This window comes from Corythoichthys intestinalis, chromosome 8 (genome assembly GCF_030265065.1).
Source record: "Corythoichthys intestinalis isolate RoL2023-P3 chromosome 8, ASM3026506v1, whole genome shotgun sequence".
Lineage (NCBI taxonomy): Eukaryota > Metazoa > Chordata > Actinopteri > Syngnathiformes > Syngnathidae > Corythoichthys > Corythoichthys intestinalis.
In genome coordinates, this window is record NC_080402.1 from 14,462,543 (window position 1) to 14,479,651 (window position 17,109).

Here is a 17,109-nt window from a genome sequence, read left to right on the forward strand (position 1 = left end):
TACGACACGATATTGATTCTTTTGACAATATTAGAATACGATATGATCCTTTTCAAGGGCCATCGATATATTTAATAGTGAACCTATAGGTAAAAATTTTGATGCTTTGGATATTTTTGCTTGTTCGAAACAATATACTGTATTTTTCAGACTATAAGTCGCACCCGGGTATGAGTTGCACCAGCCTAAAAATGCACAATGAAGAGGAAAACATAAACATATATAAGTCGCACTGGAGTACAATATGAATATTGGGGAGGTCATTTTATTTAATCAGAGACCAAGCACAAACATTATGGAGGTAGATTTGTGTCTTTATTATTCAATCAAAAAAAAAGTCGCTTCAATCAAAATCTAAATTCTCAATCAAAAAACAGTCACTTCACTCCCAAAAAATGTGTTTGCAGCACTCCGGTGGGACCCTTATAGCCAGCCGTCAGGTCAGTGGTTGAAGTTTCCCTTGTTGAACCAAATTAAGCAGCAGGCTCTCGGATCATAGAAGCTTTGCCTCGCATCAAAGTCCTCCGCATTTGGTGCGCTATTTTCGGCTTGGGCTCGAGCTGAACGCTGGGGCCCGACGAATGGTGGCCATAATCCATGCCTCATCATGTCACTGCATGTCACTTGTCACTCAAATATGTCTGACCAATAGCGCGAAGTGAACATTTGTGTCAAAACGATTCAATCGGAAAAAAAAAATGTGCCTTCAAAACTTTTTCGTCTTCGATCAAAAAAAGGTAGTTCAAAACTTTTTCCTCTTCAATCAAAAAAAGGTACGCAGTTCAAACCTTTATACACTTCAAAAACAAGTGGCACTTCAATAAAATAAAAAAATAAAAAAGTAGAAATATTATTTTCAAAAAAAAAAAATTAGAGGGCAATTTTATTTTTCAAATGATGTTTTTCTTTGATTGAAAACTTTTTGCAAATTTTTGAGTCTCAAATAGTTTATTATTTCAAAAACGTTTTTCTATGATTTAAATGTCTTTTTTTTTTTTTTTTTTTTTTTTTTTTTTGATTGAATTGGTTTTTCTTTTAAAAATATATTTTATTTGTTTAAAGCAACTTATTTTTTGATTGAATAATAAAGACACAAATGTCCTAGCCAAAATGTGGCCCAAACGCAAAACGACATTACTCCAATTCAAAAAGTTAATCCAATATTTAAAAAAAAAGCAAACTTGATTTCAATCCCCCCCCAAAAAAAAAAAAAAAAAATCATTTTTTTGAGTTTCAAATTTATTTTTGCATTCAAACAGTTTTTTTTTTGTTTTGTTTTTTTGATTGAAGTGACTTTTTTTTTTTTTTTTGATTGAATAATAAATACACATTACCGGTATACATTTTAGTACTGTATTCTTTTTTGGTTTTAATAAAAAAGAAAAGACAGGAATCGTTTTTTATTCTCTAATTATTTTTATTTGCTTTTTGTTTTTATTTAAAAATTTAAAAAGGGAAACAGTAAACAGTTCTTTTTTTACATTTCTTGGAGTCAGTGTTGTTTTCGGCAGTCCTTTTAATTTTCGTCGTCTTAGTCTTTTGGATGACGATACTTGTTGGTCTTAGTCTTATTTTAGTTATCTCAAAATATGTTTGTATTCGTCTAGTTTTTGTTGATGATAACTCAAGACTAATTTCGTCTAGTCATAGTCGACATTTACTAAAAATGTTTTCGTCTGTAAAATTAAAAAAAAATTACTCCAAAAATAAGTAAATAAATAAAGGTATCCAACAATTTCGAATGAACACTGACAGACGAGCACATATTATAGCGTCTACAAGGACAACGCCAACTTGGTGATTATACACACTCAATTATTATACCCACCTGGACGCCACGAACTGTATGTTTTAATTTTTTTTTTTAAGTTGTCCGAGAGTTTAAGAGGATGTTTGCTGTTAGCATTAGCCTAATGATAACGGGAACGCGATTGGTAACGCTACGAGTTACATTTAGTGTGTATTAATCACCTAGCACAGACCTTTAAAGGCTAAAGCTGTCAGGAAACGGGCAGGCAGGTGGTGTGTGGACCCAAATGCAGGGAAAGGAGGCGAGGCAGATTGACGGTGCAAAATGATTTAATTATGGCAAGCGAAAAACAAAGTACCAACAAATAATGACGAGATTCCAAAAAACACAGCGGCAAACAAAACTCAGGTTACTAACAAAAGGCTGGGTATCAAAACTTACTGAGGGGAACACGAGGGCATGGAGAGACGCAAGAATGCTGACCAGAACGTGGACATGGACGTAGACAGATTTTGACAATGACGCAACAAGGAGTGAAAAGAAAATGGGAGCTTATATACACACACGCAGACAAGGGGTAACGAGACAACAAGGAACAGGTGAGCACAGGAGGATACACTAGGAGAAGTCACATCAGGTGAAATTAATGGGCAATCAAAGGGACAAGTCACACTAGGAAAAAACAAACACAAAGTACCAGCAAATAATGACGAGATTCCAAAAACACAGCGGCAAACAAAACTCAGGTTACTAACAAAAGGCTGGGTATCAAAACTTACTGAAGGGAACACGAGGGCATGGAGAGACGCAAGAATGCTGACCAGAACGTGGACATGGACGTAGACAGACTTTGACAATGACGCAACAAGGAGTGAAAAGAAAATGGGAGCTTATATACACACACGCAGACAAGGGGTAACGAGACAACAAGGAACAGGTGAGCACAGGAGGATACACTAGGAGAAGTCACATCAGGTGAAATTAATGGGCAATCAAAGGGACAAGTCACACTAGGAGAAAACAAACACAAAGTACCAACAAATAATGACGAGATTCCAAAAAACACAGTGGCAAACAAAACTCAGGTTACTAACAAAAGGCTGGGTATCAAAACTTACTGAGGGGAACACGAGGGCATGGAGAGACGCAAGAATGCTGACCAGAACGTGGACATGGACGTAGACAGACTTTGACAATGACGCAACAAGGAGTGAAAAGAAAATGGGAGCGTATATACACACACGCAGACAAGGGGTAACGAGACAACAAGTAACAGATGAGCACAGGAGGATACACTAGGAGAAGTCACATCAGGTGAAATTAATGGGCAATCAAAGGGACAAGTCACACTAGGAGAAAACAAACACAAAACCTAACAAAAGCAACATTGCACATTCTCTCTAGCCAAGATAAGAAAACAAATCTTACCCTCTGTGCAAGCCTGGAGACTGGAGAACAGCAGCACATCACATGAGTGACACAACCAGACACTGCTACGATGCAGGCTAACTACACATAAAATGTCACAATGTGACATGTGACGGAAACGATAGCACATTTTCATCTCGTTCTCATCTCGTCAGACGAAAACTGGCATTAGTCTCATTATGTTTTAGTCACCCAAAACAGGTTTTTAACTCATTATCGTCTGTCATCGTCATGAAAAGATTGTTCGTTGACGAAATATTTCCGTTATAGTCATCGTTGACGAAAGCAACACTTTTTGAAATATTGTTTTTTAATTTTTAAAAAAAGATATACCGTATTTTTTGGACTTTAAGTCACAGTTTTTTCATAGTTTGGCTGAGGGTGCGACTTATACTCTGGAGCGACTTATGTGTGAAATTATTAACACATTATTGTATCATTTCACATGTTATTTTGGTGTTTTCGAGTGACACTGATGGTTTGGTAATCTTGTTAGCATGTTCTTTATGCTATAGTTATCTGAATAACTATTAATAGCTATGTTACATTAACATACCGGCCACGTTCGCATTTCGTTGTTCATGCATCATGTAACATTATCACACTGTAAACTTAACTCAGCATGTTGTTGTCTATTGTATTTTTATTTTAAATTGCCTTAAACTTTTAATGTCGGCAATATGAAGCATTTGTCAGAGAATCACACAATTTGAAAAATAAGGTCTTAATGAAACCTTTTTTTCAAATTTGTAAAACAAAAACAAATTAATATGTGTAATAAGCGTTCTAATATCTATAACTCTTGCTAAATCTTGTTTTTTTTTCTCATGGAACCTGCAGGTGCATGAGTTGACTTGCATCCTTTTTTTTTTTTTTTTTTTTTTTTTTTTTTTGAGGAAAGATATTTCAGAATTCTCAATTAGTCTCAAAATCATGAAATTCTAAGTGTATCAAATGTGATACATTTTGCAAGAATGGGTTAAAGATAACACATCTGCTCTGTATGTTGGATTTTATCAAGTAAATTTCCCCCAAAAATGCGATTTATACTCCGGTGCGACTTATTTATGTTTTTTTTTTCCTCTTCGTTGGGCATTTTAAAGCTGGTGCGACTTATACTCCGGTGCGACTTATAGTCCGAAGAATACGGTAGTCTTTTATTATATATATATTTTTTTTAGGTTTATTCATTTATTTATTTTGAAGGGGGGTGGGTGTTAAAATTACCTGATATCTCTAGTCCTGAATCATGCATTAAAGACTTCAGAGATTTTATCTAATTTTATTTCAGTGAGAAACATGAAGTCAATACACGTTGTTTACTTTCATGGTTCACACAAAATGTCATCGCAGCTGTGATCTTGATCGATGTAACGTTACATACTTGCACCACTGGCCAATTGTTGTACTGTATGTTATCAGGTTCTAAGAGTAAATAAAAAGCTATCATATATGCACATTTATCATTTTCTTCACTTTTAAATTTTTTTCTTTCATTCATTTCTATGTTTTTTTTTATTTTTTTTTAATTTTTTTATTTTAGAACCGGGGTATTATGAAGATGGAGCTTTTGGTATTCGTCTTGAAAACGTGGTTCTTGTTGTACCAACTAAGCCTAAAGTAAGACCAAGTTCGTCTCGAATTATTATTGTCCATTCATTATTTAAAATATGCAACTGGTAATTTGCCTCCTCTAGTACAATTACAGAAATCGAGGTAGCTTGACGTTTGAACCCTTGACTCTGGTTCCCATTCAAGTCAAAATGATGAACACAGAGCTGCTCACTCAGAAGGAGGTAAACATTACCATACCGTTTCTTTATTCTACTAAAATGTCCTGCTTATTTGTACTAGATTAAATGATATGTGTTTTGTGGGTCGGTGTGTGTTGCAGCGGGACTGGGTCAATGAGTACCACAGAACGTGTCGTGAGGTAATAGGAGCGGAGCTGGAGCGTCAGGGCAGAAAAGAGGCGATGGAGTGGCTCGTCCGAGAGACCAGACCCATCGCGTGATGCACCAATCTGGCCTGAAGTACTGTACCATCCATTGTTGTGCAGTGATTACTGTTTGTACACGTCTCATCTTGGTGTCACCTCTTTTGTAACACATCGTATAGAGTTTTATTAAAGATTAGTGAAAATCATTTAATATACTATTTTTTTTTTTTATTTTATTTTTTTTTTTTTTACCTTTTATGATCACCGTTTATCTTTATAACTGTAATATGCTTCCCCAGAAAACAAATAATTTACTGTAGCCGTTACAGCCAGACGGCTAATTTCACACTTCCCAAAAGCAGAAGTAACACATAGCAACAGTGTCATCTAGTGGTTTTAGGGCTGTACTACAACATGGCCAAAAGTGCAATAGGCATTAAGATTTTTCATTTGGTTATTTAAGTTTAAATTTTCTCCTCGTGGTTGTATGGGTGATCTCAACGAATTTTGTTTATATAGAGCTTATAAAACAACTGCAGTAAAATGCTGTACATACAGTATGTACAATTTGAGCTTATACAAGACAACGTCATTTGTACATTTGTAATCAAAACAATCGAGGGTAATCCGACTTCATTTTCCATTCTAAAAACAACCTTCTTAATTTAATCAAAGCAAGGGCGTAGGTTTGCATAGGGACGGTAGGGACATAACACTACCAACTTTTCAGGTTGCTCAAATTGTGCCCACCAACTTTTAAGCAACCTTATTTGCATTATACAGTCCCTGACAAAAGTCTTGTCACTTATCCATTTTGTAGAAACAATTGCTAATAAACTGACTTTTAATTATACAATTGGTTTCAGAAATGGCTCATATGAAAGCTAAGACCCTCCCAAATTATGTTGAATGTTCAAAAGTATAATTGTTTCACTGAAAAAAGATTTATCATTTAATGAAGGCATAAATGTCAAATTTTGGCAAGACAAAAGTCTTGTCGCCTACAGAAAGTAGTATGAAAATTGAACAAAAAATGTACTTCAAATACAAAAATATGTTACATAACATAAGCGAATTAAGTAGTGGTGCTGTGAGATCCAAATGTAATATTTTCTATGACTTCCATGGGCTTCGGCAAGGATTCATACAATTTATTGAGGAAGTCATCAGGAACATCAAAGAAAGCAGTCTTGCATGCCTCCCAGAGTTCATCAACATTCTTGGGTTTTGTCTTCCATGCTTCCTCTTTCATCCTACCCCAGACTGGCTCAATGATGTTCATGTCTGGTGACTGGGCTGGCCAGTCCTGGAGGATCTTGATGTTCTTTGCCTTGAGGAACTTTGAGGTAGAGATTGAAGTATGCGATGGAGCACCATCCTGCTGCAGAATTTGTCCCTTTTATGGTTAGGAATGTAAGAGGCAGCTAAGATTTGTTGATATTTCAGACTATTTATGTTGCCTTCCACCCTGCAGATCTCTTGCACACACCCCCACAATGGATGTAACCCCAGACCATGATTTTGCCACCACCAAACTTCAGTTTTCTGATTGAATCTCGGATCCATGAAGTCTCCAGTAGGTCTCCTGCAATATTTGCGACAACTGTGGTGTAATTCAATGGAAGATTCATCTGAAAAATCCACCTTTTGCCACTTTTCCAGCATCCATCCTTTTGAGAGGCTGTTGGCCTTGGCAAATGCCACACGGTTTTTTAATTGTCTGCACCCTGAGAGATCTGCAGGGTGAAATATCAACAAATCTTAGCTGCCTCTAACATTCCTAACCATAAAAAAGGACAAGTTCTGCAGCAGGAAGGCAAAAATAATCAAGATCCTCCAGGACTGGCCAGCCCAGTCACCAGCAATGAACATCACTGAGCATGTCTGGGGTAGGATGAAAGAGGAAGCATGAAAGACGAAACCCAAGAATGTTGATAAACTCTGGGAGGCATGCAAGACTGCTTTCTCTGATGTTCCTCATGACTTCATCAATAAATTGTAAGAATCCTTGCCGAACTGCATGGATGCAGTACTTCAAGCCCATGGAAGTCATACAAAATGTTAAAGTTGGATCTCACAGCACCACTACTTAATTCGCTTATGTTATGTAACATATTTTTGTATTTGAAGTACATTTTTTGTTCAATTTTCACACTACTTTCTGTAGGCGACAAAACTTTTGTCTTGCCAAAATTTGACCTTTATGTCTTTATTAAATGATGAATCTTTTTTTAATGAAACAAATATATTTTTGTACATCAACATAATTTGGGAGGGTCTTAGCTTTCATATGAGCCATTTCTGAAACCAATTGAATCATTAAAAGTCAGGTTATTAGCAACTGTTTCTACAAAACGGATAAGCGATAAGACTTTAGTCAGGGACTGTATAATGGGTTCAGTTTTACAGGTAATTTAGATTGTCTTCCCATATGTTGTGAGAATAGAATTGACCCGACCATTATTAAGTGAATTATTTTCCTAAAACCATTACCCTTATGTTGAGACTTGCATTTACTGCTTTTAACTTGCTGAACGTGCCGGTCCATTTTTCCCCCTCAAACGCACATTTGATTGGCATTTGACCGACCACCGCCACATCACACACACGCACACAGCCCCAACAAAAATACATGTAGATGGTTGGCAACATGCCGCTTCCTCCGCCCCCTTCAAAGAAGAGGGATATTAGAAGTATTTTTTGTCCAGCAGCAGCCACTATTTTAACTACGTAAAAATACGTCAATGTTGTGGAGGTGCTTTATAACCTCATATGTTGTTCACACAACATAATTAACAATGTACATTTAAAGCAACACTGGGTAACTTTTCAACCTTTATGAAATATTTTCACAACATTTGCGATAATATGTCGACTGACAACTAGTTGAATGACACCTCTTTTATATCTTGATGGGGTCTGTATCGCTTTCACCAACACTAATTAACTTTAAGGAGGGTGGCAAGAACCCTGCCACACAAAAAAACTACAAATGTGCTGACTGCTTTACAGCATATGTCACTTCCCCCTTTCCCTATAGACCCTACCCACGTGACGTCACAACTCCGCCCTCCTGACTGGTGCCGCCCAATTGTCCGTCAACACATCGTGTTTACCTGTTACGGCTACGTACATTCCTCCTATTTACGGCGTGTTTTTCTGCTCGTTAACATTAATAATCAAAATGGTGAAGGCGTGTGTGGCGGTCGGTTGCAATAACAGAGAAGATAGACGGAGAGACTTGAAGTTCTACCGGATTCTGAGAGACCCGGAGAGGAGAGAGCGAGATGGGCTGCTGCAATTCGACGAGAAAACTGGGCTCCAAACGATTACCACAGATTATGTAGTCGTCAATTTTTATCTGGTAAGATGCATTTAATATATATTTAGAGGGTTTTGGGCTGACAACCACAATTAAGATCATTGCTAGGCTAATCGCCGACAACATACACGTATGTATGTAGTGAGAGTGCTATCGCTAAACCATATAAACATTAAAAGCCCTAGCTCCATTGACAAATGACATGAAATACATTAGACTTGACAGTGGATGTTAGCAAGAACAAAAGATTTTGAATTGAAAATTTCGTAACTCACCTTTCCAAGCACAAGATAGATTCCTGCTGAATTTTCGTGGACGAGGACCTGTTTCACCCAACCAGCAACGAAGTATTTATAAGCCTCCAAGCTCTTAAAGTTTTTCAAACATTCGTGAGAATAGGCTGATTTTGTGTGGACAAGATAGTTGTACATATCAGGGTAGCTAGCAGATGTTAGGCAAATACGGCGAAGACCGGGTCGAAAAACATCGATTTAGGCATCAAATATGGATCTGGCGAATGGATAAACTGAAGCTTTTCCACATAACGCCTTTTATGCAACGCATCAAGTGAGTTTACGGCATCCGAAAGCACCAGGTCTTCCATGAAATGCATTATAAATTGCTCGATCAATTGAGACCATTGATAATACAGACACAAAATGACGGACAAGGGGGCGGAACAATACAGCTATCACGTGATTTTGTGACGTCGGTGGGTAGGGTCTATTCAAAATAAAGACGGAAGTCGATGCGAACGCTTTTGCGTGAATTCTGCAAAGACGGCAGAGCAACAAAAGAGACAAAAGGTTTTGTCTGAAGAGGAAAAAAGGGAGGCTACCAGGATATACCGAACAAACATTGGCCCGGGTTTCACTCGCTTGACGCCGCACAAATAACTGAACTAGTCAGCGCTTGTTTAGCCACAACTGGATTCATTACCTTATTACTATTCAACGTTTACACACCCACTGGAAACAGAAATGTTGTTTAATCCATCTGCAGGCTACAGGGCAATCATGATTTCACGACACTGTTGGTGCGTTGCTCCTCATGGGAAATGCAGTCTTCCTTAAGGCAAAACACTACCTCTTTTGTCCACCGGTGACGCTAAAATTGACCAAAACTAAAATGTTACCAAGTGTTGCTTAAAGTTAATCAAAGCCAAATCATCTCCACGGTGAGAATGTGAGTGTAAATGATTGTCGGTTGGGATAAGCTCAGAGGACAAGCAGTATAGAGAATGGATAGATTGGGTACAGTATATATCATATCTCACTGTAAAGTCACTTTTTTGCCCACTCGTAGACTTCATAATGTATTGACGGGACGCGGGGCGCGGAGCCGATACATAGGGGGCCTATCTCCGTCAAAGCTGACCGAGTGGAAACACAGACAAAGAGCTTTTTCCATAGAAAAGTCTTGTGAAGAAATCCTTAAATCCCTTAATTCTTTATAGATATGGGCGTAAAACAGTCTCGATTCTTGCTTAAAAGGAAAAAAAATAAACGTGCCGGTAGCATTTATTTTACGTGAATATTGCGAACTATGAGGCTAGTCAGTAAGAAAATTAGCGGCCGCCATTAAACAAATATCTTTTACCAATGAAAATTCTTGTGAATAGATGCTTAAATCCCTGAATTCTTTATAAATATGGATGTAAAACAGTCTCGATCCTTGGTTAAAAGCAAAAAAAAAAAAACAACAGCGTGCAGGTAGCATTTATTTTACGTAAACTTTGCGAACTATGAGGCTAGTCAGTAAGGAAATTAGTGGCCGTCATATGTAAACAAAGAGCTTTTTCCATTGAAAATTCTTGTGAATAAATGCTTGAATCCCTGAATTCTTTATAGATATGGACGTAAAACAGTCTTGATTCTTGGTTAAAAGCAAAAAAAAAAAAACGTGCAGGTAGCATTTACTTTACATAAACATTGCGAACTGTGAAGCTAGTCAGGAAGGAAATTAGCGGGCGCCATATGTAAACAAAGAGCTTTTTCCGTTGAAAATTCTTGTGACAAAATGCTTAAATTCCTGAATTCTTTATAGATATGGACTAAAACAGTCTCGATTCTTGGTTAAAAGCAAAAAAAACGTGGAGGTAGCATTTATTTTACGGAAATATTTGAAACTATGAAGCTAGTCAGTAAGGAAATTATAATAAGTATAATACCAATGCTGTAGCGGCTAATTTCTCCCATTGATTTTTGTCACATCATTAGAAAATGCATGCATGGTACGAAAAATATAATAGTTACCTTGAATCCTCGAACAAATTCCTCCTGATGCAATCCTTCCTGTTTGTATGCAGTACAACTTTTGTACCTTTTCAACCTAAATTCGGCGTTAGATCGCTGCATGTGACCGACTGCTAATAAATGAAGTAGAGTGTTGGATGGCCCTCTTGGGGAAGGCGTGACGCAGTGAATGGGGAATGTGTCATGTCAATACATTATGAAGTCTATGGCCCACTTTAGCCTAATTAGTGTAATCGCTCAGTCAGCTATGCTTTTGTGCACAATTATAGCATACAATGTTAATCTAATGCCTCCTTCTTAATGTGTACAGTAATTCAAATTCAAACAGCACGTGCTGAACATCTCAAATCTCCTTCCTTAACATTTATAGACTTGAAGACTAAATCTTCTTGGCTGTTATAACGATGAAATCATAATGGCATTATGACCATCAAATTCCTTGAAAAATAACCAAGGTTTTCAGTTGTCGAGTTTTTCATTGTCTCAAGTGCAATTATAAAATTAGTTCTACAATACGCTTTGTGGTTTCATTCCACATCTAGAGCTGCATGTAAAACATCGGCGGGTCCAGGATGACTCCGCTGTTGGGATCCTCTGCGTACTCCTGAATGGATGGAAGTGCAATTTGAATGAGAGTGTCCTCTTCATCCTCCTTGGCTCCCACGGGAAGAGGGTTGCTGTAGATGTAAAATATTCTGGAGTTGTCTTTAGCAGTCTCTGCTCTTCGAAAAAAGGCCAGTGGGTTGATGAAACTGGTAGACCTCTTTACCGCTCTGATGGAAACAGGGTCCACTGGCTCCCCCTGGGTTACTGCGCTCTCGTACACTTGTGCTCTCTTTGATTGCCTGGAAAAAGTAAAGAAGGAACCCAATTTTTATGAGGATCTGGATAAAGGCGCACAAAAATGTGCTGTATGTGGGCGCATCACCTGCTGCGGTTGTAACACACACTGATGCAGTAGACAGCGGTGATGATGAGGACACACAAAGCCAAGGAAATGATGACTATGTTGAAAACTTTAAACTCTGGAATGGAGAAAAAAAAACAATCATGTTGTTGAATCGATTTCTATTGTCATTGGTTTTTCCATTATTGGTTTTGGGCCAAAATGCATGCTGCCTTCAAATTGAATCTGAAAGGATGAGCATCTAAAAGGACTGGACAACTAGAATCCTAAAATTGTTGTGGCCTGCACTGAGATGCTTAGGGAGGCTCTAATTGAGTTTGAACCCAAAATAGTGACTTTGAAGCCTATAATGAAGGTTTTACCCGAACAGTTTGAGTCCAGAGACAAGGCAGTGAGAGACGAAGCCAAGATGTTCGCAATAGAAATCTGCAAGTGGATACGAGATGCTTTGAGACCTTCCTTGCAGAATGTCAAATCTGTAATGGTGAAGGATCTTAAAGATTGGACAACTCTAATCCTAATATCAGAACGATTTGATAAAACTAGAAACTATTAAAAGCCATTTCAGCATTTATTGGATATCTTCTATCTATTTACAGTCCCTGACAAAAGTCTTGTCGCTTATCCATTTTGTAGAAACAATTGCTAATAACCTGACTTTTAAATATTCAATTGGTTTCAGAAATGGCTCACATGAAAGCTAAGACCCTCCCAAATGATGTTGAATGTACAAACATTAGGGGTGTCAAAATTATCGCGTTAACGAGCGGTAATTAATTTTTTAAATTAATCCCGTTAAAATATTTGACGCAATTAACGCACAAATGCCCCGCTCAAACAGAAAGGACAGCAAAAAGGACTGCAAAGTGAAAGGTGCACTTGTTGTGTTTTCGGAGTTTTGCCGCCCTCTGCTGGCGCTTGGGTGCAACTGATTTTATAGGCTTCAGCAACCATGAGCATTGTGTAAGTAATTATTGACATCAACAATGGCGGGCTACTAGTTTATTTTTTGATTGAAAATTTTACAAATTTTATTAAAACGAAAACATGAAGAGGGGTTAATATAAAATTTCTATAACTTGTACTAGTTATAATCTTTTATTTTCTATAAATGTTTATAAATATTTATATATTTTATTTATTTAAATATTCATATATTTTATTTATTATTTTTATTTATCTTTTAAGAACTACAAGTTTCTATCCATGGATCGCTTTAACAGAATGTTAATAATGGTAATGCCATCTTGTTGATTTATTGTGATAATAAAGAAATACAGTATTTATGTACCATATGTTGAATGTATATATCCATCTCAGTCTTATCTTTCCATTCCAACAATAATTTACAGAAAAATATGGCATATTTTATAGATGGTTTGAATTGCGATTAATCGCGATTAATTACGATTAATTAAATTTAGTTACAACTCCATAGAGTCCAATCGAATATAAAGGTCAACAAAGTGATGCTGTTGTCACATGAGAACCGCCAATGTGCACAGCAACATAACTGCTCTAAAAATAGCTCACCAGTGATGGAACTGTAATTTCCTAGATATTTTGCAGAGAATAAATAGTAAGAAACACTTGCAGAGATGTGTAGAAATGTGGCTTTGAATATAGATATTTGTTTTTTTGCCAAAATTGTTGAGAATTATTATAAGAAATCAGTAACATTAGATGAACATATATGAAAATCATGATAAATCATGACAAATATAAAGGTAATTGAAAATTTGTTAATTCAGAAAATTGTATTAATCGATAGTCCAAAGCATATATCAGTAGATGTATCCCAGCTTTCTGTTTCAAAAAGGTTGGTGACCCCATATTGACATAATATATAAAAGAACAACAGACCAAAAACTGCTGCTCTCAACTCCTCTTCACGCAGATCCAAAGTTGCGTTGAAGAAAAGCCTGTGAGCTGCCATCACTCGCGCGTCTTGTGCTCCACTCAAATTGCCAGCAAATGAGCAAACCTGAGCTCCAAGCTTCTGTCACTGGATTCACAATAGAAATTGGGCCATGTGACTCAAAAGTGCTTGGATCGGTAGCCATGGAGACACCCCCTCATTTTGTCACCCCTCATTTAAACCCCTTTCTCTGCTAACCCTCATGCTTAGTGCACATTATTCTGCTAGAGCGCTTTGTTTCATCAAACTGCCAGAAATGTTCTGAAGTGACACTTCACTGTTTATAATGTTTCGATTTTCGTAAACTTACTGTCATGTAACAAGTCAGTAAATCAGAGGGGAAAAGTTGCCAATTTAATTAGCTTCAACTTCAAATTTCAAGCGCCTACGTGTAATTGAAAGCATTCCTACTACAGCGGAACCCAAATGGGCCTCTGCCGATATTCGGTGCCAAAATAGTCGCAAGACCCAAATCAATACAATAAACAACAAAAGCAGCATTCTGCTTTTCTTTATGCTTCATTTCATCCTTCTGCACAAGGCCATTTCATTACAGAATTATTTGAGCATCTAATAAAAGAAGTTTTCTGTTGGAGAAGATTAATATGAATATAAGGAGGCAATCATTTGAATCTGTTACTGCGTTTGTCTGTTTTGTGTGTGTGCGTTTGTGTGGCTGTTAAAATATTGTAATTAGAGATGTCCCAATCGATCGGGATCAAAGTATCGGAATCGGCAAAAAAACATCGGACATGCCTTTTTTTAATATATATATATTTTTTGATTAAATCGTTTTGTAATTGTATTTAACGTTACAGACATAATATGTTGCACTCATCCAGAGTCTTTAGTTAAGGCTTAAGGTAGGGTTATCAAATTTATCCCGTTAACGGCGGTAATTTTTTTATTTTTATTTATCACGTTAAAATATTTAACGCAATTAACGCATGCGCTGCACAACCCACTCACGCATTGTCGCGTTCAATCTATAATGGCGCCGTTTTACCTATATATAGAGTTAAAAGGCAGCGTAAAATGAGTAGAGTGAATTTTGGCAGCCTTTGGAACCTTTTTTTAATTGTCTAAAGCCTTACAATTTCTCTCCCTACATTTAGAAATATCGTGGGAAGCAATGTGAGGAAGAAAAGTAGTAATTGATCTTTTTCTTAACACCCTATGTTATTTCCCAACGCAGAGAAGATATATCAATTGGTACCAGTACGCACAGTCATGGTTGCACTTCCCATCATGCATTTGGGCAGAACAGTTAAATGGCTACAGTATCATTTACTGAAAGCTCAACAAATACACTAGATGGCAATATTTAGTTACAATATACAAAGTCACATTTATCCTTTAAGAATTACAAGTCTTTCTACCCGTGGATCCCTCTCACAGAAAGAATGTTAATAATGTAAATGCCATCTTGAGGATTTATGGTCATAATAAACAAATACAGTACTTATGTACTGTATGTTGAATGTATATATTCATCCGAGTTTTATTCATTTTTTTCTTAATGCATTGCCAAAATGTATATGATCGGGAAAAATTATCGGGAATGATTGGAATTGAATCGGGAGCAAAAAAAAAAGCAGTCGGATCGGGAAATATCGGGATCGGCAGATACTCAAACTAAAACGATCGGGATCAGATCGGGAGCAAAAAAACATGATCGGAACAACCCTAGTTTTGAGTATTGTTAGTTTTACTAAATTGTGTACAAGTCCATGCAATGAATGCCACTCTTCAACTCTTCCCATGAAGCTCTTTACAAATACTGTACATACAGTGAAGGAAATAAGTATTTGAACACCCTGCTATATTGCAAGTTCTCCCACCCAGAAATCACAGAGGAAATTTTCATCGTGGGTGCATGTCCACTGTGAGACAGATAATCTAAAAAGAAAAATCCAGAAAACACAATGCAAAATGTTTTCCGAAATTTCCAGGTTCGCGGTGAATCAGTAACAGGCACACCTTTGCTCAGTAGACAATGTTTATTGATTAGAAAATGAATAAATTAGATTTATTGATGACAATCCCACAAGAGCAAGCAACAAGCATAAAAAACAAGCATAACAAGGGTAACGATGATGCTAGATTTGAGTTTGTCAATTCCAGAATCCTCGCGCTACATTACAGCACAACCAGGTGTCCCTTAGCAATGAAAATCGCTTACCGTGACAAATGAGCAGGAGCCAACCCTCCGGTAAGGCCGCGAAGGAACAAAGCCAGGCGATCCGTACGTGACCCGCTGGCGGACTTCACTGGTCGCCCGGAAATGCCCGGTTTTTGTAGGAACGCGCCACACGGGGGCGGCACAGCCCCGTCCAATGACAAAGCTACTTTTGGTTCAGCCCCTCGAAAAAGGGGCTTTTCTTTGCGTGGTTCCCAGGTTGCGCCATCCGGTAACAGATGTTGTGTTCCCACGGTAAATATTATGAGTGCAAAAGAAGCTATCTCGTGAGATTCCCTCCTAACTATGGGACTATGGTACAAAACAAGTTATCTAGTGAGATTCCCTCCTAACTATGTAACTCAAGGTAAAAAACAATGGAAGTTGTTACAATCTAGGTCACAGAAGCAATCATACATCACAAAGGCATAATGTAATATTTTCCCCCATCACAAGTTTTTTTCAACAATTTATTCGTCTGATAGAGCTGCAAATAAGTATTTGAACACCTGTCTATCAGCTAGAATTGTGACCCTGAAAGATCTGTTAGTCCGCCCATTAAAAGTCCACCTCCACTCCATAATAATAATAATAATAATAATCAGGGTTGTTCCGATCATGTTTTTTTGCTCCCGATCCGATCCCGATCGTTTTAGTTTGAGTATCTGCCGATCCCGATATTTCCCGATCCGATTGCTTTTTTTTGCTCCCCATTCAATTCCAATCATTCCCGATAATTTTTCCCGATCATATACATTTTGGCAATGCATTAAGAAAAAAATGAATAAAACTCGGACGAATATATACATTCAACATACAGTACATAAGTACTGTATTTGTTTATCATAACAATAAATCCTCAAGATAGCATTTACATTATTAACATTCTTGATAGAAAGACTTGTAATTCTTAAAGGATAACTTTGTATATTGTGACTAAATATTGCCATCTAGTGTATTTGTTGAGCTTTCAGTAAATGATACTGTAGCCATTTAACTGTTCTGCCCAAATGCATGATGGGAAGTGCAACCATGACTGTGCGTAGTGGTACCAATTGATATATCTTCTCTACGTTGGGAAATAACATAGGGTGTTAAGAAATAGATCAATTACTTCCTTTCTTCCCCACATTGCTTCCCACGATATTTCTAATCGTAGGGAGAGGAATTGTAAGGCTTTAGCCAATCAAAAAAAGGTTCCATAGGCTGCCAAAATTCACTGTACTCATTTTACGCTGCCTTTTAGCTCTCTTTATAGGTAAAACGGCGCCATTGCAGATTGAGCGCAACACTGCGTGAATGGGTTGTGCAGTGCATGCATTAATTGCGTTAAATATTTAAACGTGATACATTTTTTTTTAAAAAGTAATTACCGCCGTTATCAGGATAAATTTGATAACCTTACCATAAG

At 37.2% G+C, this 17,109-nt stretch overlaps 2 protein-coding genes across 2 annotated transcripts in view; one reads left to right on the plus strand and one right to left on the minus strand.

Annotated features, from left to right (window-relative positions):
- The window catches only part of xpnpep1 (X-prolyl aminopeptidase (aminopeptidase P) 1, soluble), a 51,114-nt gene extending 45,791 nt beyond the window's left edge, over positions 1-5,323 (plus strand). Inside the window, exons 18-20 of the mRNA XM_057843540.1 lie at positions 4,722-4,798; positions 4,876-4,974; positions 5,073-5,323. Of these exons, the coding sequence (XP_057699523.1) occupies positions 4,722-4,798; positions 4,876-4,974; positions 5,073-5,192 (296 nt within the window). The 3' untranslated portion in view covers positions 5,193-5,323. The remainder of the gene's footprint in view (positions 1-4,721; positions 4,799-4,875; positions 4,975-5,072) is intronic.
- A 2,127-nt stretch (positions 5,324-7,450) lies between these two features.
- si:dkey-246e1.3 (uncharacterized) lies at positions 7,451-13,560 on the minus strand. The gene is made up of 3 exons (XM_057844018.1): positions 13,465-13,560; positions 11,623-11,719; positions 7,451-11,539 (listed from the first exon to the last, which is right to left on the minus strand). The coding sequence occupies exons 1-3, from the start codon at positions 13,535-13,537 to the stop codon at positions 11,233-11,235; spliced, it is 477 nt and encodes a 158-aa protein (XP_057700001.1). The 5' UTR covers positions 13,538-13,560; the 3' UTR covers positions 7,451-11,232.
- Between the last annotated feature and the right edge of the window lie 3,549 nt (positions 13,561-17,109).

Bases quoted from the DNA above. Each gene is read 5' to 3' on its own strand.
- si:dkey-246e1.3 (XM_057844018.1), bottom strand. From the start codon at position 13,537: ATGGCAGCTCACAGGCTTTTCTTCAACGCAACTTTGGATCTGCGTGAA. The intron at 11,720-13,464 runs GTCTGTTGTTCT...TCTCCATTCCAG, and splicing joins GTTGAGAGCAGCAGTTTTTG to AGTTTAAAGTTTTCAACATA. The intron at 11,540-11,622 runs GTGATGCGCCCA...TACTTTTTCCAG, and splicing joins GTGTGTTACAACCGCAGCAG to GCAATCAAAGAGAGCACAAG.